The sequence below is a fragment of the Nelusetta ayraudi genome, unplaced genomic scaffold (genome assembly GCF_046127955.1).
Source record: "Nelusetta ayraudi isolate G7.1 ecotype Tasmania unplaced genomic scaffold, CSIRO-AGI_Nayr_v1 ptg000042l, whole genome shotgun sequence".
NCBI classification, from domain to species: domain Eukaryota; kingdom Metazoa; phylum Chordata; class Actinopteri; order Tetraodontiformes; family Monacanthidae; genus Nelusetta; species Nelusetta ayraudi.
Window position 1 is genome coordinate 9,941,561 of NW_027466092.1, and position 23,709 is coordinate 9,965,269.

Sequence of the window (23,709 nt, forward strand, 5' to 3'; positions counted from 1 at the left end):
TTGCATTTTCATTCCAGTCTGCCAGCTATCACGCGTTCCTCTCACCTGTCTTCTTCACACCTGAAGGGCACCGACATTTCTCGGTTGATGATCATTCAGGAGAATTCCTTTGCTTTGACTAAATTCTCTGAGCTGTAATTTATTCCAAAGCGTTTCAACTCCAGAGTCTGCTAACCACGATACCTCAGGAGCCCAGCCCGAGCTTTGAAGCTCCAAGCTCCTCTGGGTGTTTCAATGCTGAGAAAACATCAGGTGCACACGGAGCCACGTGCGCATGCAGAGTGCGCTTCAGGGCTCACCATAGTCAGGGAGTGTGTGTTTTAAATAGCAAGGATCAGGTGCACGTTAAAGTAAATGTGTCTCTGTTTTTACTCGATGGAGAAGAGAGACACGTTGGCTGTGTTTTCTGTACATATGGTGAGCCAAAAAAATTGTTCTTTGGAAAAAAGATCAAGAACTCAAGTCCTCTAATTCATTCCTCAGGGAGTGCTTCTATTATTCTCATTATTACTGCAGGGTTTTTATTATAGTGGACGGACTGATAGTTTATCTCAGATGTTGTGTAGTCCCTATTTATAGGAAACTTTAAATATGATGCAAATGGCACTTATCGTCTAGACACCGAGAAACATAACCAGGTAAGAAAAAAGAATGCAAAAAGTGGTGCAGTGCCATCTCACAGCAAGAGGGTTGCTGGTTCAATTCCGACCTGGTTCTCTCCAGGTTCTCCTGGTACCTCCCACGCTCCAAAAAAACGAGCACGTGAGCTGAGTTTGAAACTCAAATTTGTTTGTAGGTGTGGTTGTTTGTCTTTCCAATGGCCCTGTGATGAACCGGTGACTCGTCCAGGGTGTAAGCCTGCCTTCGCCCCATTGACAGCTGGGATTGGCTCCCCGTGACACTGAGTTCAGGAGGAAGCGGGTATAGAAGATGGATGGATGGATGGAAGGAGAAGTGGGCACACCTGGAAAACAGCAGTGACTTTGAAGAAGCAATTTGTGCACCTCTACTGATTTGAATCACTCCTTCACTTTCCGTTGGCATTTGTTTGCTAACGTGCATCCAGCTTTTCATTTGTGCACTGACCTCGATCCCCACCTCTTCACTTCCATTCTCCCAAGTCCTTACCCTTCTGTACACCCTCAGCCTCTCAAATTGATGTTCCACCTCTCCTCCCTCATACAGGCAGCGCACCTTATCTGTCTCTCCTCCTCAGACCTCATTTTCTTTATCCTTCTTCCAGCCTCTGCCTCGTGTTGTCTCTAAACAGGCATGTGCGTGCGTGCGTGCGTGCGTGCGTGCGTGCGTGCGTGTGTGTGTGCGCGTTTTTACATCCTGGCGCCTTTTTAGGCTCCCTACCATTAAGTATCCAAAAGCCTCTACAGAGCTCCACAGATCACATTAGCTCTCTGTTTAAAGCCTCACACAAAATCCCTCACTTTTAGCTTCCTTCACAAAAGGATGCTCTCTGAAAATAAGGTGAGATGGTCGTCGCAAGGCAGAACAAATAATTGCCGGGGCTGTAGTTACAAACCTATGAGTGGGTTTGTGTGTGTAGTGTAGTGCGACATTTCAACAGGCTCATTTCCAGAAATGTGTTTTTTTAGCACATTTTTTCTGAATTGTGAAGCAAACAAAAATTTAAAGATACAGTGTGAAAAATTTGGCCTGATTTGTGATTTATGATACTGTATTTTTGAAAGCTTAATATACTGCCTTAAATATATATAAGTGTATAAGTGCAGTACAATAAATGTAATTTTCTTTTCCTACCTATTGAACATCATTCATTCATCTTCTATACCCGCTTATTCCAATTCAGGGTCACGGGGGTCTGCTGGAGCCTCTCCCAGCTGTCTTAGGGTGAAGGCAGGGTGACACCCTGGACAAGTCGCCAGCTCATCGCAGGGCCCCTATTGAACAGTTCTTATTCATTAATTATAAGAGCATACAAAGAGCAAGACTCTTGCCACCAGTCAGCTGCCATCTTGCAATGATATATTATTAATGAAGCTGGTGTGCGTAGTCCAGCCCGCCTGACAACATGTTTCGTGATTAGGGTGAACGCTTACGTCCTCAAATAGACCAACAAGACTCAGACGAGGTATCCAGGCTTGTGTTGAGGCCACCGTAGTTCACTGGCAAGCTTGGGAGAGGGAGGGTGAGCGAATTAGCGCTGCAATCTAAAGTTTGTCCATTAGATGGCAGAATTTTACACACTGTACCTTTAAAGGATGGGTTTTCTGGATGTTTTGGGGACATGCTAGCGATATGTGTACATGAGTACTTTTGCATAATGCAGAACATTAAATATTTTCTATTTTTAACAGTTGTCTTGTCTTTTTAGGAGCTGAAGCAGGACATCTCTAGTTTCCGCTACGAGGTCCTGGACCTCCTCGGGAACCGGCGTCCCCCTCGGCGAAACTACTCCTCGTCCAGCGAGACAGCCAAGGAGGACGGCGCCATGGCCTCCGAGGACGACAGCGAATCGGGCGACGGCTGTGGCGGCGGGGGCCAGCAGAAGTCCAAGGGCGTGACCTTCATGACCCCGCTGGAGGACAACTCGAAGCCGGCGCCCACGCTGGGGGTTTCCGCGCTGGTACGCTCCATCTCTGGGATGACCCGGGTGGAGACAGGCGGCGAGGACGATGAGGGAGAGCTGGAGGAGGGCATCGGCTGGGGCGGCGGCGGCGAGGAGGAGGAGGAGGAAGATGGGAAACCAAAGAGCAATGGGCTGAAGACGTCCGTCATGACTCCGTCCTCCGCCACCATCCTCCCGCTGCCGTCCTCGTCGCTCTCCTCGGCGCTGCTGGCTCGGACCAGGAGCCACCTCCAGCGCCTCTCGGCGCCGGCGACCAAGACGGACTCCTTCAAGCGTCTCTCGTACCTGTTCTCGCGCTCCAAGCGCAAAGCCCCGCCCACACCCCTCCCCCTGCAGTCCCCGCCCTCCTACACCATCTCCGACGGGCTGCTCCGCCCGCTGGCAACCCACAGCCACTCCGACTTTGGACTCAGTGACGTGACCCGAAGCGAGACTCACTTGAACGAGGTGGGCCTCTTGGGCGACATGAACAGCCCGGCGTTCTCCTCGCAGAGAACAAATGGGCGGGACTCGCTCCTGACTCTGCCCCTCCCACCACCCTGCCCCTGCCAATCCCTGCACTGTGCTTCCAACATGTCCGAGTCCAGCTCGCGCCTCCTGGACCTGGACTCCAGCGAGGATGTTTTCCAAGGCGGAGGCGTTGGGCGAGTGGGTGAGGGTAGCGGCGGCGGGGGCGGGGGTGGGGGAGGGGGGAGGGGTGGGATCATGGTGATGGGAGGTTGGGTGGGACCCTGCGATGATGTCATAGAGGACAGCTGTGAGGTCATAGAGGACTCTGTCACCACTCAGCTATAGGAGAGACAGACAAACACGCTCTCTTTTTTTTTTCTTTTTTTTTTCCTTTGGATTGCGAATGGCTGAGGATTCAGACGGAGAGAGGGAGGTGACACAGACAGGCGCAGATACGACGCTATCGGTTGTTCAGCCCATCACAGTGGATTCTTCTTCTGTTTGTAAGGTCTGGAACTTAGCGGGTGTGTCCCAAATCACATACCTCCATTCTATTTGCTTTAGGCTTCAAGTACATAGGTGTGCAAAGTGCATTCACACCAACAAGTGAGTGATGGTGTGGTGCAATGATGACACACTCAGCAGATACCCGACTGGTGACATAGTTAAGAGTGCAACGCAGTAGCGCGCTAGCTATCCTTAGTCGCTTACGTACCTGAGCTACAGCGGCGCATCAGCCATTAACATTGTGGTTTGGTTCCTGTATGACATGTATGTACGTCTGTGGCGTCTGTTTGCTTTTGAATAAGAAGTAGGTGACGAAGAAGAAGGGACTGTTAAGTAACAAAAGGCCAAACTGCACAGCAGGGGGCAACAGTGCCCTTGTTTGTATTGGTCCACCTCCCACTGAGTGAGAGTCAGGCATACCAGCAGAGGTGTATGAATTGGAACACACCTCAGAGGAGCAAAGGAGCTCTTTGCTTCATGATTTTCTTTTACACCTCATAAAAAGAAAGTAACTCTTCATCAGTTTTAAATTCAATAGGTGTCATAAATTCAAAGGGCAATTTCCTTTGCAATTTATGAATAATACAAGGACACTCATTTCCCAGTCAGAATGGTAGCTCCAGAGTGAAAGAAAATAGCAAGCAAGGTGTCAAGCTAACCAGCAAGTGAATGAGCTAATCAGATAAAGCTACACAAAAGCTGCACAGGTAACTCACTTGAATTGAATAATCTCACCTGACTTGACCTTATCTTAGAGTTGGCACAACGCTCAGAGTGATGACTGACTCATTACCACCATTACAGTTTGATTCTTCCTTACTGCCACATAAGAGTGAGTTGTACTCTATATGTTGCTGCCTGCAGTCGACAGGTCTTCACCCTCATTCTCTACAACAATGGATATTTCTTCCTTGCCAAACTTCTAGATGCCTTTTTTAGGAAGAGTATACTTTTTTTTTTTTGCTTCTCTGGGACTGCCGAGATAAATCATTACTGACTGGACACGAGGCTGCTTGGAAAGAACATATCGTACCAAAATCATGGTTTGGATTTCCAGTCACAACACAATGCCATCATCCTTCTATTAACTACAAATTGAACATCATTCTCTGGATTTTTTGTTTTGTTTTGTTTTATTTGATTTTTTTTACTCGACAACAATCTCTTGGATGAACAGGAATGACACGGGACTGCACCCTCTCTCTCTCTCTCTGCATCAACAAGGGCCAAGGAACTTTATTTTATCTTAATAACCATTATACTAGTAATAATAACGCTAATAATAATAATAAGAGACTTCTAATAACAGTAATGAGGACTATTCTGGTTTCTTAAGACTGTCGTTGCTTCTATTTGAGTTGCCTACAATACCCTGGCTTCTCGTTCTGCTCTTCCTTAATAAGTACACTTTAACATAACCGTAAAAAATGTGCTGTGAGATTTATCGCGAGAAGGAGGGATGGACGTGTGACACGGAGAGAGGAAGGGGTAGACAAATGTAAAGAGGAGTAAAGATGAAAGGAGAAAATAGAAAAGTCAGAGTTGCTGTTGGGGGAAAGAGTCAAGGAAATGTTTAAGGTGGGGAAATATGACTGCCTTTTTATTTGAAAATCTGCTTCAAGGGGGATTTTCACCATGGCTTTAATTCAGTTATTTAGTAAGTAATTTAGTAAGACGACTTTCAAAAGTTGGCATGAGCAGAGGTTGTTTATCTCTGGTTAATATTCAAATGTCAGCGATTAGACAAAAGAAGAGAAACTGTGCATGTTTGATAAAAAAAAAAAAAAAACTTCTTACCACACACACACACGCACATACATACACACGCACGCACACACACGCTCAGAATGTGATGAGTAGCTCAAGGCCAAAACGTTTTGCTGTGTATTCCACATCAATGTCAGCTGTCCCGCCTCATTTTACCTCCTGTGTTTTCACATACTTCATTTGTCGCCCTTTCCCTTGGCCAACGCCTGCACATCCACACGCTGGCCTCTGGTTGTGACCTCACCACCAGCTGTGTTGGCAGCGGCAGAAACCTGTCGCTGCATCCCAAAATGTCAGCGTACATCCATGGAGACCTGCCGAGCATCCTTATCATCATAATGACACACCCAGAAGGGCAGACCTCTTCAGCCGCCAGCATTGCTCATGCTGGCCTCAGAGGAGGAGCCACCTCTTACTTGCATGTGATTATGCATCACTCTGCAAACACAGACACACACATAGATTTAAATCTTAGCAACATTATTTTGTTGGAAAAAAATGTACTGAAACATGAATCACCAATTAAAATGAACTAATTTAAGACCACTCATACTCAATACAGGAATATGATCAATGCTGTAAATGTGTCATTATTTCTGCATGGGGACGTCAGCAAAGTGTGGGTTAACATTTAAATTGTTGTGTACTCAGTGGCCATGCAGTTTAATCAATCGATGGTTCGACCTGTTAAACAGCTCTCAAAGGGGGATTTGGAAAGTTAATTGATTAATTCAGGCTTAGTTTTCACAAACAGGCATTTAATCAGCATAACTGGCCAATTCTAACTGAGGATAATGACACTTTAAAATAAGTAAGTGATGGTTTGAATGGTAGAAGAAGTGATCCAGGGGGAAAGTGTGTTTGAAAGAGAATCTGACTGAAAAGTGGAAGGAGGGTTTAATAATTTACAATGATAAACATATACATCCAGTTTTTCATTTATCTATTTATTTTTAACTAAGCCTCAAGCAGTAAAACCAAGCATTACATTTCTGCAGGACGTAGGAGAGATTATACAATCACAAGCAATTATTTTTACTGTTATTCATTATTCAATCCATCTGCATTTTTAATCAGCAAGACCATTAATGAGAATAATGACCTTAATGCAACTACTTACCTCTATTTAACAGCCACAGCAGCCCCACTCATGATCACCGTATGTGTTCATACAAGGCCACAATCATAAAGGTAAATCACCCTGAACTCTTGTGAATGTCTGTGAACAAGAGTGAAATTGTCTGTTTATTTCTCATTCAGTATTGAAAAAAAAAACTATGCATAACCAAGGGACTATATACAACCTAACAGTGCCTTGCTCCCGTTTTTTGCACCAAGTTAATGCGCTGTGTAAGATAATAGAAACAATATAAATGCACTTGAGTCAACTTTACCTTAAGACGTAGCGCTGTAGTTCAAGTAGGGCATATATATATATATATATATACATATATATATATATATATATATATATATATATACAGACATATATCTATAATTAATATGCATGCATTTTAAAGTCTACGTGTAAGTCACCATATATCAACATTGTTAATACAACAGCAGTGCACATTGCTAAAGTGTTTTTTAATGGAGACCTGGGCATTTTCACAACCTTACTGACAGGAAGTTGCTTAGAGATGCAGGTTCAATGTAATAGAGCGTGTTAGAGACTTGTTCCTTTTACTGCAGCAGAGAGAATCTTGGTGAGCCTTCAGCACAAGATCAGTGTCGAGTCTCTTTCTGACCTAAATGGAGCAGAGCCTTAATACGTACCAATGTACCGTTCGAGGGGAGGAAAGCCCAACTGTTTCTCACAAAGATACAGCTGGGAATAGGTCTTAGTTTAGTCTGATGTTTATCAATTGTTTGTATTTTATATATTTCTGTAAAGCTCGTATATAGCAAGAGTTCTTAGTGTATACAACCAACATTAAATGTCGCAAGTGATGGGAAAGTCCTCTGCCAATGTTCTCTAGCGCTCTTACCTGTCCTTGATCTCGAGGAAAGTCCATCCTTTACTTCTTTTGTCTATTAGATTTTTTTTTTTCAGGTTTGCACAGTGAATTCTTCAAACCAGCCCTGTGTGATGTCAAATTGATGTCTCACCAAATCTAGGGACAATTCTACCAGTCAGGTGTTAGTTGTGCCCTTTGAGACCACCTGGTGTTTTGTTTTTTTATTTTTATTTTTCTGTTTTTCCCAAATGTGAGGACGTTACAACAAAGCCAGAAGCTAAACGCTGCATTTTGTAAGCTGTTAACACAAGGCTAAATATGCTGTATTCTGAAGAGCTAATGACGCGATTAAAAACTGCACTAGATTTCTCTGTTGGCGTCTCCGATGAAAAATGAAGAGTCGAAAATGTGTTTGAGACCTTTAACGATGGTAAATGAAGCTGGAGATGAAACAGAGCAAAGGACTGAGAGCCGTGCAGACAGCAGGGCCCAGGATCTGATCATCAATCACACTTTTCTCAATTCCTCTGACAACAGCTGTGAGATTGTAAAGGGCACTGTCGGCCGAAATTAAAGCAAGAGGTTTATTATTTTTGAAGCGCTTTGGCAACCGCAGAGAAGAGGCATCATTGATTATTTGAATGGGCAGATCAGTTCAGGTAATTGATAGTGCAGGCCGTTACTGTGGACGTTATCCCAGATATATGCACTCACAGGAGGGAATAGAAGTTGGTGAAACATGTGACTGATCTATCACTTTGATGGATTAGTATCAATAATGTCTGGCCCTTTAACCCACTGCTGTGTGTGTGTGTGTGTGTGTGTGTGTGTGTGTGTGTGTGTGTGTGTGTGTGCGTGTGTGTGTGTGTGATCTTGAAGGGATTATTGATCTGACCAAGAGTCATAATTGCGTAACGCTGATTGATGCGCTTTGAGTTGACAAATGCAGATGACGTGTGTGTGACAGAGAAACAAATTAAACCTCACTGTGGAACTGTCCTGTCAAGCAAAGGGCATATCGGACAACACACGCTCATTCGCACAGACGGACACACAAATTGGGTGAACATGTTTGGCGTGAGGAAATACAGAAAGGTTGATATCACATGCTCACACATGCACCCACATTGACGAGCAATAGGACGACAGCATTGTGAATTAACGACACAGACGCAGTGGAGGAGGAGGAGGCACAGGAAGTTCCTGGTACTGCAATTTAACTGCTGGCTCTTGACCAACCAATTGTGCTTTTATTTTGACAAGGTTAAAATGCCACCCAAAGTCAAGGGAGCAGCTGTTCTGTGATTGCAGCATTGCTCCACACGAGCCAGTTGACGAACGGAGTCAGAGGTGGCAGGCCCCAGTATTTCTGCAGGTTTGACTGGGATAATGGATAAATGGTGGACATAGACACCTACATTAATCTGGACAGGTGTCGCCTAGTTAAAGTGGGAAGTCTACTGACTACTGACTTCCCAGTCTACTGACTGCCTCTCATCACATATTTCATACTCCTGTATGAAAGTGATTTCAGTTGTGCAGTCAGGACTCTGTTCAGAGGACGAAAAATATATCCAGCCAACTTGATTTTTGATTTTATGTTAGTATACCGAAGGAAAAATGACCTGATGGGACTATTTATTTTATATTTACTGGCAGTGTGAATATATATGTTTTGGTTTTTTTTTAACTGTGAAATCATTCCATCCATGTTGAAAATCTACCATCTAATTGGTTGAAATCTCATCGTGATCAGAGCGTCAATCACCCACTTCTGCATCGGGTCTTACAAAATAGTTTGGCTGCGCTACTCATCACACAAACAAACACATGCACACACATATCTAACAACATTCAGGTCTCCCTCCCGACTACTAAAGGAGCTTTAAGAATAACAACCTTTTTTTTCTCTGTTTTCTTTTTTGGGATTCCTACATGGATGAATGTATGACTGTGTTATTTTTCTAGAAGCGGAAGGCTAGCGCACGTTGTTGACTCTTTAATAAATGCATCCTTAGAAAAAAAAACACACGTTTTCAGACTGTTTCTTCCACTTTGTCAATTTCCTGCTTCTGCTACATTGAGATCAGAGTCTTGAAGTTTGTAGCTTCACCTGCAAGTCAATTTTAATAATAACTGACTTAATGATGAATGTGCTTTCTCAAAGCAAGAAGGATGGGGTTTGGATTCCAGGCCTGTGTGGAGCTGGTATTTTCTCCCCGTGTTGTGCATGGCTTCTCTTCAGGTTCTCTGGCTTCCTCGCACAGCCCAGAAACATGATCATGAGACGAAGTGCGAACTCTAACTTGTCCTTGAGTTTGGGTGTGAACGGTTGTTTTTCTTTCTGCGTGGCCCTGCAGTAAAGCGACGACATGTCCAGGGTGTAAGCCCACCGTTCACCAGGAGACAGCGGAGATAGGCTGCGGAACCCCCACAACCCTGAGTGCACGAGAAGTGCTAATGGAAAATGCACGAGTGAATGAATAATGGAAAAAGGCAGCGTTTTTTTTTCTTGCCACTCTCACCTCAGTGGTTGCCTGCGAAGGGAACAGTTGGCTATAAGAGTGTGAACCAGACATCCTCAGGATGTAAGGTGCCCTAAGATAACCCTTGTACAGTATATGGCTCTATTCAAATAAATCTGAATTCAAATTCTAAGTGGACACGAAGGTGTGCTAAAACCTCCAGCTCTAATAATGATGCCTCCTCTGGGTTGTTGACAGCACACCCAGCTAGGTTCTTGTCCCACCCACTGAACCACTTGGCTACTCTTGTTCTTGTTGCATTTCGCATTTCAAGTATGTGAAAAGTATGTATAGTAAACAGAGACAGAACTATACTAATACCTGAGAAACCAGCTGAGACAGCACGTGTCCAATGGATTTTTTTGGCTGTTTTTGCCAGTCTTTTGATCATGGCTTCAATGGCTGGGGGGGGGGGGTTTAAACACACTACATGTGAAATGTTTTGATGTTATGTGACAAAGTATGCAGAGTCGGTCTAAAAAGTAGGTCACAGGAAAAATCACAAAAGAAATTTAGAGAAGATAGCCGTCAAAAGAAAACAAGACTGCAAAAAGTCGCCCAGCAGGAAGCTGGACAGTCTGTTTTGTCTGCTGCTCGGCTTATATTTTGACAGAAGTGAGACCGTCTTTGTGACTTGTGGGAACACAATAGACTGCGTGTTTATTTCATTAAAGTCAGAACCGGGCCAAAGCCAGTTCCATGAGGATTGTTCATGTAAGAAACAGGAGTTTTAGAACTTAAGAAAAAATATATAAGAATAAAAAAATGAATAACGTTTTTACAAGAGAGCCACTTCAAAAGAGATCATCTGGACACATTAGAGGAGCAGAGAATTGCTGGATACGACCACCAACTTTTCTTCTTTCTAAAGTTTTACCTCAGGGATTTTTAATAAACGTGTCACTCAAAACTTTTCATGAACCTGGACTGTGGCAAGTTCAAATTTTTTTCATGCAACTATTTTTTTTTTTAATCAAACATTTTTGTCTGACCACAAAGCCTGTGATTGTCTGTTAGTGGTCCGGTTCGTTCCACTCTCCTCTTTGTTTACACCGGTGTTCCAGCAGACAAAATGCCTCTTTTCAAACTGTGCCGAGAGCGAGAGGGCCTTTCAACAACCTGCTCCATAATCTGCATGTATTACTGTGATTACTTCACTCAAGGAATGGCTAAAAGGACAGCAAATGAGAGATAGAGATGAGAGTTTTCTCTTTTCTTTCTTTCTTTTTTTTTTTAAACAAAGCCCTCGCCTGCCCGTTGTGTGGGCTGCAGTGCTGAATAAAAACCTGCTTTCATCTCTCTCCCTCTTTCTCTACATCAACCTCCCCTCCACCAACTCAGTGTCAAGTTCTGCTATGAGACACACAGTGATCTGTGCGTGTGTGTTGCTTTGTGTGCGTGTATGTGCTGTGCAATGGCTGTCCTTTTGGCAGGCAGCAGTATATTGAAGCACCTCTCAGAGAAACCGGACTATTATTGAACTACTGAAGAACACTCTTATCTCACTGTGAAATACATTGGCTTTTTCTCTCCTCTCTCTCTCTCCGTTTTTCTCTCTCTCTCCACACATACACGCTCACACACACAATGTAGGATGCATTTGCAAATAGTGCTTCTCCTGTGCAGAGGATGACCTGTAAAAACCCTGCAAACCCTGTCAAGAATCCTTCTATATATTTTTTTTAAGAAACAAAACTACTAAGACCTATTTGGATACCGCTGACCTTCCGAAAGTACTTTGCGGAAACTTGTGTTCTCATGCAGGGATTCAGTCGAGTAACAGCTTATGTTAACACATTTTTAATTGAGGCGAGCCGCAAAAACCCCAAACACCCTAAAATCCCTGTCATTCCATGCTGACCCAGTTCTCGCTGAAAATGTCTTCAAATAAATTCCTCCACCAAAAAAAAAAAAAAATGAAGCACTGCAGAAGAGCAGGATCGCAGAATTCTGCCAAAGAACTCCAGTTAATAACAGTCAAGTTCACAGTACTTGTGTCAGTTCCTTTTTTTTCCAGTTAGTTCTTAAAGCCAAAAAAATGAGAAATTTTGATGCCTTGAAAATAATATAAAATAAATATTAAATACTTTGGACACTGATGACAAAAAGAGACAAAACATAAGGAAACTTCTTTGGTTACAATGTTTCTTGGCAATAAATTTCATACCCATACCCATGTATAGATGTATTTCATACCATCCAGTTTATTTTCATTTTAAATGGTGCCACATTTGTAAGGAACATGCTTTGTGGGATGTGCTGCAGAGCTGAGTGGGTTGGGCCCGGGAAAAATTTGCAAAACGTTCTGTGATTGCCAAAAAGCTTATTTAGCTGTTGCTATTGACTTTTATGATGCCCGATTGGGTGAAATTATTATTGGAGCATTGCATTCCAGCTAAAGCAGTTCAATGATAAGGCTCAAGTGTTAAGAGGACGTGGAGAATGCTCTGCTGAATGCTGCAAAAAGGAGTAACAGCTTCAAGTGGAGGCAGTGTGATGGTGTGGGGCAGCATCTCCTTCGCTGGAAAAGCTTGTTATCATTGGGGAAAACGTCAATGCAGAGCAAAGCCAAGATCACATTCTGCAACCAGTAGCAATCCCATATCTCCACTTTACGGAAGCAATCTCTATCTTCCAAGATAACAACACTTGCTCAGAGCAGGTTTGCCAGAGACCTCCTGAAATTGGCAGTGGAACTGATTGAAAAGCCTAGCAGCCCTGATACCCATTCAACACTTGTGGGATTAGTCTGGTCAACACAACCACAAGGGCAGACTAGCAACAAAATGCTATAGTTGCTTTGCCACCGTGTCTGACCAGGCTGGTGACCCGCATGAGGAGGTCCTGCCAGGCTGTTGTGGCTGTGTGTGGTTCCTCCACACACTGCTTGGGCTCCAAGTAAATACATGGCTAAATTTCCAATGTCTTGTTTCTTACGACTTGAATTGTCTAATATGCCAAACAAGAGTCATTTACAGAATAAATTAGCACTGGCAGAGAAGAGTTGGCAAATGTTTCATGGGTCCATTGGTCGGCACTGCGGCTCATGTCACAAATGCATTTTACTGACAAATGTGGTAACATTTACAAGAAAAATAGGCTTTTCCAACAGTATGAGCTGTATTGCCAAGAAGAGCTGTTAAAAAAAACTTGTTCTCAAAACTCAAGACATACAAAGTACAAATACAAGTTAACTGACCAACAAAAAATGCTTCGACAAGACAATGAGGGTTTTGGATGTAAGGAGGCAGTCGTAGAAGCGGTTGTAGAAGGGAAGCCAGTTCCAGGCGCATTTAAGTGGTAGGTGCAAAAGCTGACCCTTATCTGAGAAGACAGAGCATTAACTAGTCACATTGAAGTCACACTAAAAATGAAAAGATGTGACAACCAAATAAAAATCCCCTTTGATCTGAAAAAAGAAGGTCACTTTCTGACAGAATGGTGTTTGCATTCTGTTTGAAGAGACTACGTTAGTACAGTGCAGTACAAAGGCAAACGTGCGTAACACATGTTTATAGCATGAAATGTATTCCAAATTACGAACGCCCTCCAAATGATGAAACGTGCAGAAGAAATGTGCAAGAAGTTTTTCAGGGAGAGAGAGACAAGACCTCTATCAGTGACGGATTGAGGTCTTATTATTATTATTATTATTATTATTATTATTATTATTATTATTATTATTATTATTATTATTATTATCACCAGCATTAGTAGTAGTAGTAGTAGTAGTATACACCATGTCATGTTTGCAAGAGGACCGGTATCACTTATGGATGTACCTCCAATGTGGAATTTTAGTACAGACAAATATCAACACCCTTTGTGACATCATAAAGGACTCATTTTCAGAAATGCTGGCTTCAGTGTATATTTTATGAAAGGCAAAGCAAGTAAAAACAAAAATACAGGATGCACTTCTTAAGTCAGAGGACTTTATCGACCGGATATAAACATTATTTTCATTGAATGTTCCATTTATTTTCTATCACTGAGTATCCTGGACTCAGTGTTTAAGGGGGCTAGAGTCTATGCCAGCTGCTGGGGGTGAAGAAAGGGTTGCATACAGGACAAGTCTCTAATTTGCTGCGGGGCCAACGCAGCGACAAAAACAACAATGTAGAGTTTCCAAGTCTGATGTGCATGTCTTTGGACAGCAGGAGGAAGCCGGAGCACCTGGAGAGAACCCACGAAGACACAGGGAGAACATGCAAACTCCAAAGAGAAAGCTTCTGGGACTAGAGGTAGCCCTGCTCACAGTGCCGCCCTATCAGAGAACATTGAGAAAATAGTGATCTTCATATTACATGAAGATCCTCCTCGGTGTGGTGGTAGAGCGCTTACTTTGTATCACGGAGTCCCCATGGTTTCTGATCACACAGATCATCACTGTCTTTGTCTCACACACACACACACACACACACACACACACACACACACACACACACACACACACACACACACACACACACACACACAGCTTTTTGCATTTTGCACACACTTAGCCACGGATTTTTGGCTGAGTAATCATATTCACTGGTACCAAACCAATCAGATGTCAGCAGAAGAGTCGCCATGGCAACAGTTCCATCATTTACATAGAACAACTATGCCTGCTGCTGTCGCAAAAGCACATCATACACATGTGCATGCATCCACTTAACGACGAATGGTGTTGTGTAACCTGAGACAACACGCGCTTTGTTTGTGCATGGCTCCCTCTGCTGGCAAAAGGCAAACTACAGCTCAAACGCTGTACTCGACTTAAACTACTACACAGTCTGAAGCAATAAATTATGACTGCGTTTCAAATATTACTGCACATAAACTTTGATGTTTGATGGAGATGCAATGTGTACAATAAACATGGTCGTATTTGGACATTTACATTCAGAAATTCTACATCAAGTGATTAATTTTCCATTTTCCTACAAAAATCATCTCTATTTTGTAGGGTGTGTTTTTAAAATTATAATGAAGTCACCCACAACGAGCAAGCCGATTTCCTTTTTCTTTTTGAGGCCTGTTTTTCTTAAAACAGGTGCAACGCTATCATGTACGGTTTTCAACCTGCTGGCCCTCCTCCTAATCTAATTGGTTAAGTGCTGCCACTACTCCTTTTCCGATTGGTCGGTAGCCTAGCATTCGCGTTTCCAAAGGCGGAAGTTGTTACTTCCAGATTTTGCTGCTGTGAGTAAACAGGGCAGCATGTGAAAACCGCAAATTATCGATACTTTCGTCGGGTTTCCTTCTTCCAAAACATTTTTGTGACTTGGTAAAGATTTGGTCTAAGCCGACGATATGATGTTATCAGGGGTTTTGTCTTTTGTTTGTGTAATTCTGTCGGTCGGAGCAGCTAAGGATGGAGGAGACGATGATTGGGTCCATCTTCCTAACAAATGTGAAGGTAAAAACGAGTCTTTGAACGGCGTGTCGTTCCCAGAGCAGGACCGCGCACCCTGCTTGGAGCCACGACTGAATAGAAAAATGTTGAATATGACCGCGGTTTTGATGCATCTGCTAGCAATGAGCAAACACTGAAATTTGCCTGCATCGAATATTCATTACGTCAAGCATAGTTATGAACAGCGTCTCGTAATGCTGGCTTGCCACTAAAGTAGCACACCATTCGTCCATGTATGTCTAAATAAAACGAGCGAATTGGTTTATTAACTATGATCGAATTGTCGAGCAGCGCTACTTTATTCAGGGAAACGTATGAAATTGTATATATTTTATATTACTACGATCACTGAACAGTTGTTTTGTTGTTTATCGTTTGTGTTTCATTCTATTAAAGCTTTTTGTATCAAAATCTATATAAATTAACTGTGGAAGTCCTGAGTAGAAATATATATGATTTTTTCCCCCTATTTTTTTTTAAAAATAATGTCTTAGAAATAAGCTGTGGAATTTGATGCCATTTTTCTGACAACAATGTCCTTTGTAATACCAAGCACATTCTTTCTGTCTCATCAGTCTGTAAGTTTGTCAGTATTGAGATGAAGTCGGCGTTCGATGAGACGGGGAAGACCAAGGAAGTCATCGGCAGGAACTACGGCTTCATAGACAACAAGGGTGCTCCGCCTATCAAATATGCCAAGTCGTAAGTCTGTGTGCATGCGGAAACAAGGTTGTTAGGTTTTTTTCTTCAATTTTGTGGTAGTGACTGATATAAATGACACCCGGCTGTCTGTGAAAGGACAGAATTTCTTGGCCTCTCGTGGGAGAACTCTGGATCTTTCTTTGTCACACAGCAGCAGCTGGGGGACAGAAACTTGGGTCAGATCTCACTTCCTGTTCCTGTGGAGAGGCTTATTATAGAACAGAAAAGCTAAAGAACCGATGCCTGAAGTGGGTGGGACTGTAAACTATATGAAGAGACCAAACTGGTTCTACTGTACTTCAACTTTAATGCTGTTATCAACAAAATGTCAATATGTGCCTTCTTTGTTGTGCCCTACAGGAGGTTATATAGGCTAATACAGCAAATACAGTAAACGCAAAAAAGTGTGTGTGTTTGTGTGTGTGTGTGTGTGTGTGTGTGAAGGAACAGATCAGGTCAGATCAGGTCAGATTACCAATATAAAACAACATTACTCTTTTCAGATATGGTGTCATAGTTTTCAGTTAGCATCCTTGGACAAGGTGAGCCAATTCTCAGATAAAACACAGGATGCCTCTTTACAGTCTAATCAGAAAATGTGTGGCAGTTTTACAATCTATGTGTTTTGAAACATTTGTCTGTCTTTTCTCCCCAGCGACCTTCGCTTCATTGAAGTTGTTGAGAATGTGTGTCAGAGGCTGCTGGAGTACAATCTCCACAAGGAGAGATCAGGCAGTAACCGCTTTGCCAAGGTCAGTGTGTGTGTGTGTGTGTGTGTGTGTGTGTGTGTGTGTGTGTGTGTGTGTGTGTGTGTGTGTGTGTGTGTGTGTGTGTGTGTGTGTGTGTGTGTGTGCGTGCGCGACTGTTTTGGCGCAACCTTACGTTATTATTCACTTGTAATGTCCAATGAGGATGTGTGATTTTCCAGCCCTGCTTTTATAAAAAGTCTTGATGAGATTCCTTGGGTGAACTCGCTGTTCCTTCCATGGTCAATAGAATACAGTGCAGCAAGCAACTGTTGTCAAGTGTTTGATAAACTGAACTGCTTCTACGTTCCCCCTGCAGCATGTTCAGTTTTTGGCTTGCCGATCTGAAATTGTCGTCATTTAATGTTGTTTTGCTTTAAAGTGCTTCTGTAAAGAGAAACTGACCTTTTTCCACCATTTAACACGTCTCCCTACGTTACTAGAATGCCAACTAACACACAAAAGATGACAACTTGCACATTTCTACTGTGATTATCTAGTTGATCGCCTCTGCAGACTTTTTATTTAATGTGGATGGGGCATCACTTCACAAGAGCCTGTAGCCATGTTTCCTACTAAATGGCCAGTCCCAAGGGAAGGAGCTGTTCCAAGGCTCTACAGACAGAGCAGGTAGAGGAGGCGGGTGGAGAGACCAGGGATTGTTTTGTAAGACCTGTACAACTCAAACTTGAATCAAACAAACCTGTTTTATTGCTCTACGTAGACCACTAAAATACATGCATTCAATCTGGGAATGACCATAAGACGGCTCATTTAAAGACATGTTCAAAAATGCAGTGTTATTATTAGGTATTAGAATTGGGCTACTCTAAGAAAATGCACCAATGCAGTGGGGAGGGGGAAACAACCTCAATGGTGCAAAGTAGAGTTCACATATTATTGATCGCGACCCTACAGCACCGGTGCTGGAGGGTAACTTGCTACCGTTGGCTGCATTAGTTTACCGGTGTCGTCACTCTTGCTTGTGTACGTGCAGGGCATGTCAGAGACCTTCTCCACCCTCCACGGGTTGGTTAACAAGGGGGTGAACGTGGTGATGGACATCCCCTTTGAGCTCTGGAATGAAACGTCAGCCGAAGTGGCCGACCTTAAAAAACAGGTAGTGCTTCAACAGTCACTAACATGACGGAGAAATTGCATGACATTTTGTCAGGATCAAAACCTCACGTGTCGTTTGCATGTGTGTGTGCGCGCGCGTGTGTGTGTGTGTGTGTGTGTGTGTGTGTGTGTGTGTGTGTGTGTGTGTGTGTGTGTGTGTGTGTGTGTGTGTGTGTGTGTGTGTGTGTCAGTGTGATGTTTTGATAGAGCAGTATGAGGAGGTGATTGAGGACTGGTACAAAGGCAGTCAAGAGGAGGACCTGACTACGTATCTGTGTGCGAAACACGTTCTTAAAGGACAGGACGCAGGTAACGCCTTTTTTTCTAAAATAATCAAAGTGCACAAATAAACAACTTTCAGAATTTCAAAATTTTTGTCTTCCCCGATTCTCTTCTTCTCCCCCACCTCACATGACATGTTTACCCACTCTCTTTGCTTTAGCCTGCCTCGGAGAGAACTATGACCACAGGAAGAAAAAGGGAGACCCTGCAGCTATTGCAGAGGACAAGAAGAAGAAGAAGAAAAAGAAGGGAGCAAAGAAGGGAAAGGGCAAGATGGAAGAGGGGGAGGAGGGGAGAGGAGACGGCGCCTCGGAGGGAGAGAAGGCAGCCAAAAAGAAGAATGAGAAGAAAGTGAAGAAGAAGAAAAAGAGCAAAGTCCCCGTCCAGAAGACGGACGAAGGGTTGACGTCAGATGAGGAGGTGCAGCCACAGGTGCCGTTGCCCAGGCACAAGACTGAGCTGTGAGCGCTGGGTCTCAAGCAGCTCGGCCAGGGAAAAAAAGAAACTCTTGGTACAAAAGGTCTGCAGTGTCTTCACCATCTTCAACAGTCACCCGATGAGTGACAGTCACTGGGTTTTCTTAATAGGACCTTGTTACAGGGTTTGTGTCAGTTTGACATTGTCTATACACGACATTGACCGAGTCACAGTCACTTGGCCCTCATTCAATATTGGACTGTTTGATGAAACTGCTGGCACTCGCTTTTCCCTCTCCTCTTTTTATTATTTTTTTTTTCTGGTTTCATTTTTAAAAAAAGGTCATTAAGCCAAATGTCCTGTTGGTCGCCTCCAGGGTGAGTCTGCAAAGAGTCTCAGATGTGAAAGGGAAATTAATTTTCCTCATTATTTTTTTTGTTTTCATATTTCCTATATGTGGCTTTGTTGTTGCATTTTTGTGTGTGAAAAATGAGCACTTGAATAAGTTGTCCTTCAATTCAGTTGAGTTTCCTCAGTTCGACCCTATGAGCCTGACTTTCTAGACATGAATTGCCCTTTAATCGGTGAATGCATTGGCTGCAATTTCTTTGTTTATTTTTGTGTTAGTTTGTGTTGTGTGTTTGTGTGTCGGTTTATTTTTCAAAATGTGCTGTTTCCGTTGTTTTGACACTGCCTCATTTCAGCCGAATGTCTGTTGTGTGTTTGACTGCAGAGTGATCGTTTTGGTGTGCATTTTTACAGCTATTAATCACAACTATGATGCTGGCTGTGTGCTTTTTAAAGTTATAAACGGATACATTAGTGAAACAATAAAGAGATTTTTAAACTGTAAATACCCTGTCTGCTTGAGGGTGTATTTTATTATTATTATTCAGTCTAACAATAACGGTGCCTGCTAACAAAACGTCCCTGTTGTGTAGCCTATTGTATTGTAACTGGTTTGTTACCTTTTCAACATCAGGTTATAAAGTAGTGAAGAAACAGCTAACCTGAAGCGTTGTATTTGAAACCGTCACCTTGGAAGGTGAAATGTAGACTGTAGGCCACTAGAGGGAGACAATCCAATTGCTAACTGTTTAATGCGACATTGGATACGTTAATGGAGACAATTAGAGAACATGTATACGTGCTTTCATCATAAATGAACCGATTTCATTTTTTTCCAGACCTCAATCTTTACAGGATTTTTCACTTTCAAACTTTTGACTTTTTCAAGACAAGAAAGCCACCGTCCAAAGATTGGTACCCAGAGAGAACGCCTGTAGACCTTAGGCCCGGGATCAAACCTGCAACCTCGCTGTCAGGTAATACTGCTAACCGCTGGACCATCGTACTGCCCTTAATTTAATTTGTTATTTACGAAATCAAGTCATTTTTAATTCTGATTTTCATTAATGTGACGATGGGGCATTTACCAGTCTGGGATGACCAAACTGATGCAATACTCTAACAATCCGAAAGATGTCGCCACATCATTGAGAAAAAAAAAAAGCTTTGGTGTTTCACTAACGTCTACTTCATTGCATTTACTGCTATATTAAATGTCGTGTGTGTGTGTGTGTGTGTGTGTGTGTGTGTGTGTGTGTGTGTGTGTGTGTGTGTGTGTGTGTGTGTGTGTGTGAGAATTTTCACCAAATCAATCCAATTCATTTGCCTTTTCCTCAAAGCAAAATGACATCATGCTACATTTGTGTATAGGATTGGTTATGGCTAAGAATTATTTGTTGCTTTTTAAATGTTTGTGTATTTTCATTTTCATGTATGCGTGAGTACAAGTAGACTGTGGTCTATGTGTGACGCGTTCCATGTGTTTATTTGTTGAATAATCCACAGCTGGATGTTTATAGAGGACTTAGTGGCCTCAGAGCTCCAATAACACAGGGCAAATATTGTCTCTCACACACACACACACACACACACACACACACACACACACACACACACTTGTCTGTATCAGCGATTCCACGATTTACAGTTTATTTGGACAGCTGAAATGGAATGTTGAAAGTGCGGACAAGTGTTCACACACGCACACACACACACAAACACACACACACCTTTCATGTTACCTATGAAGACTTCTCAATACACACCCATACACCAACACAAAGAGTGTTATTTGTGCTGAACACAGAGAGGGGTGGCCTCCTCTAATCTGCTGAAAATGAAACATTTCAATGGAAATATTGATTCTACCTACCATTTCTTCATCTGGCATTATATGTCCCACTGGAGTGTGTCTGCACGTGTGTGTGTGTGTGTGTGTGTGTGTGTGTGTAAAGAATGCAAGCTCACCTCTTGTCTATCAGTTGCAAAATGTGATTAACTGTCCAGTAGAACAGCAACAATCACATTACAAGAAAGGTCAGCAGGGGCTCTCAGTATTCTCCACAATTAAAAAGCAATGCATTTTCACTACAAATGTTATTTTTTATTGAACAAATTGTTCAAAAGGTGTGTAACCCATATTAGGCTGAAGGATCTATTTTTTTTTTAAATAATAATAATAGGTTGCCAAATTCTACATGGACACAGTGGCAAATTGTTGAAATTCCAATTTGTAGGTGAACCATCCCGTTGATGTAAGACTCCAAAAAAATAAAACTAATCTGGTGACGAAATCCAGAGACACTTGAGACATGTTGTTGACTAGGGTCGCAGAGTGGTCATCCAGTGAGTGCTTTTTTCTTCGGTGTGAGTGCACGTGTGAATGAATATGGCTGCTGATGGTGTGAATGGGTGCAGAGTGAGCGGTCAGGCGGGCGCTAGAAATGTTGTCCGCGTACCCTTTTCATGAAAAACACTTGTGAAATTGCTTCTGAGGGACATTACAGGAACATTGGCAAAAACAATTTGCGGTGACTGCTGTGTTTGATGTTGATGTAAACCTACAAAGTAAAAATAAAAGGTAAGATAATAATGCAATGACATATGAATGATTTCTTTCTTTCTTTTTTTTTTTTTTTTTGAAACATCCCCAATCTTGCCAGACTCCTTTGCTTTGCAGGCTTTTCAAAATTGAGGCACCTCACCGGTGAAGTCAGCATCAGCCCCATCTTGTGGACAAACCAGTTTGTTTAACCACTCCAGTAGCAAAAAGTCAAGATTATCTTGCGATATTGCTGTGAAATATCACAATATAAAACAGTATTTTTTTCACATTTATTAATGCCAAAGCTGCAAGGAAGACTAAACCTTCCTTTGTGTTGCTGTAAGTGCAATCATTTTTCCTCTCTTGTATTTGTCACTGGTCTGTTATGACTCAGCTGTTTGTCCAGAAACCTTCATCTCGACCCAAAACACTCCATCTGCAGAAAAACTGAGAGAAGTACAGACAAAATGAAAAGACACTGGAGGCAAACAGGAAAGGAGAATGAGACATGGTCTCTTCCTTCCTTCGCCTGCTGGTGGATGGCCTTGCTGCTGCAATTCATCTCTCTTCTCCTCGTCACCGTGGATTTAGGGGAAGGTCAAAACCCGATGGGCTGCACACCATGGGCGTTTTGTCAGCAGGCACCAGCCTCTTGAGAACCCTCTGAGCTGCAACTGGGACACGGCCGCGGCCCAAAATACAGGAGGTAGAGCGGAACAGCAGCGCAGCGTGCATTCACACGTCATTTGTTCTGCATTTATGCTGCATTTGTTGTCCTTTTGTTGGGGGCACGAGACTGGAACCGGGTGACATTTTGAGGCTCTTAAGATCATAGAATCCAAATTACACATTACATTTGATGCAGTGCATGTCGGTATCCTGTGGAGAGCTTATCGTATTTCTAATTTTTCAAATTACTTTATAGACCATTTTGAGACAGTTATTTTCGACAAAGGGAACACTTACATGGCCAGACAGCAATACTGTGACTTCATCTGGAGTGGGAGCATGGCATTGGTCTGACCTCCCATAGTCCAACCAATTGCCCATTGGTTCGACGTCCCCTAAATTCTAACCCTAACCCCAAATCCTAAACCTAATTCCAGCCTTAAGCGTAACCCTAACGCCATGCAAGTCAATGAGGGTCAAAGGTCAACTTTGTCCTAGAGATATGGGGACACTTGCAGGTTCATCAGGATCCCTCATGACACACTCACGTCAAAATTGGGGCTTCTAATGCATGAGGAACCCCGAAACCCTAACCCTAATTTCAGCCTTATGCGTAACGCTAACTCTAACCGTTACCCAAAACATAACCCTAACCCTAACCGGGCACAACACTCTTGTCCTAACCCTAATGGGAGGTTGGACCAATGGGCAATTTGTCAGACTAATGGGCAGTTCCCCCTGGAGCAGACGTGGGCAAAGTACGGCCCGCGGGCCACATCCGGCCCACTATGTGTCTCAGTCCGGCCTGCGTGAAGCCAGTCATAAATCAACAAAACAACGAAAATATCAACGATACTTTGCCGGCACGTAACTTCGACGACGCTAACGTCGTCGCTAACGTCGTCATAACTTCGAAGTTACCACGTGTCGACACGCTGACGTGCCGTCAACAAAACTTCTGTGGCCCGGCGAAACGATGCAGGTCTGTCATGTGGCCCGTTGCAAAAAATAATTGCCCACGTGGAAGGTCCATCCAAGGGTAAGTTTTGGCAGAAGACAAAACGGATTGTTTCTTCAGACTGTAAACAGAGGGCTAAATATGTATTGGTTGTATGTGTATTGGCAGTTATATCAACTGCCAATACACAAAGTCTATGAGGGTCAAAGGTCAACTTTGTCCTAGAGATATGGGGACACTTGCAGGTTCCCCATACCTGCAAGTATGGGGAACTGCAGTGTTTTGCAGTGTTTTGAAAAAACAGCCTTTTTTCTATCTGTTTTCCTTTGCTTTGAGCTGAGCTGTGCGCGCATTGATGGCTGTTTCAGCTACAGTCATTTACCATTGTGACACGTCATGTTGCAAGCTGCTGTCCGCTGCTGTTTTACACCGTCTCAACACTGTCTGTTCTCCCTGTGTCCCCTAAAACTGATCTGCACTACAGTGTAATGGAGCACTTTAGTGTGAAGAACTTACCTGCTTTTCATGTTGGTTTCCAGCTATGTTCCGACCACGGTACTCAGGGTTCACCAGTGACATTACACAACCAGACAGGTTTAATGTGAGCGTGCCTGTCCACACACAAACCCTGATCTGACCAACAACCCCTCGCCAAAAACACCTTGTGTGACATGTTATGATATTTTCAGATTTTTTTTTTCAACATCTAT

The 23,709-nt window shown here is 43.0% G+C and overlaps 2 protein-coding genes across 2 annotated transcripts in view; both read left to right on the plus strand.

Moving 5' to 3' along the window:
* Positions 1 to 9,303, plus strand: part of trpc5a (transient receptor potential cation channel, subfamily C, member 5a) — an 85,623-nt gene extending 76,320 nt beyond the window's left edge. The window contains exon 18 of the mRNA XM_076034188.1: positions 2,348 to 9,303. Within this exon, the coding sequence (XP_075890303.1) occupies positions 2,348 to 3,397 (1,050 nt within the window). The 3' untranslated portion in view covers positions 3,398 to 9,303. The remainder of the gene's footprint in view (positions 1 to 2,347) is intronic.
* A 5,667-nt stretch (positions 9,304 to 14,970) lies between these two features.
* Positions 14,971 to 19,333, plus strand: cnpy3 (canopy FGF signaling regulator 3). The gene is made up of 6 exons (XM_076034189.1): positions 14,971 to 15,216; positions 15,789 to 15,915; positions 16,571 to 16,667; positions 17,659 to 17,781; positions 17,972 to 18,089; positions 18,223 to 19,333. The coding sequence occupies exons 1-6, from the start codon at positions 15,111 to 15,113 to the stop codon at positions 18,525 to 18,527; spliced, it is 876 nt and encodes a 291-aa protein (XP_075890304.1). The 5' UTR covers positions 14,971 to 15,110; the 3' UTR covers positions 18,528 to 19,333.
* Positions 19,334 to 23,709: the final 4,376 nt, after the last annotated feature.

Bases quoted from the DNA above. Each gene is read 5' to 3' on its own strand.
- cnpy3 (XM_076034189.1), top strand. From the start codon at position 15,111: ATGATGTTATCAGGGGTTTTGTCTTTTGTTTGTGTAATTCTGTCGGTC. The intron at 15,916-16,570 runs GTAAGTCTGTGT...TTTTCTCCCCAG, and splicing joins CCTATCAAATATGCCAAGTC to CGACCTTCGCTTCATTGAAG. The intron at 18,090-18,222 runs GTAACGCCTTTT...TCTTTGCTTTAG, and splicing joins TCTTAAAGGACAGGACGCAG to CCTGCCTCGGAGAGAACTAT.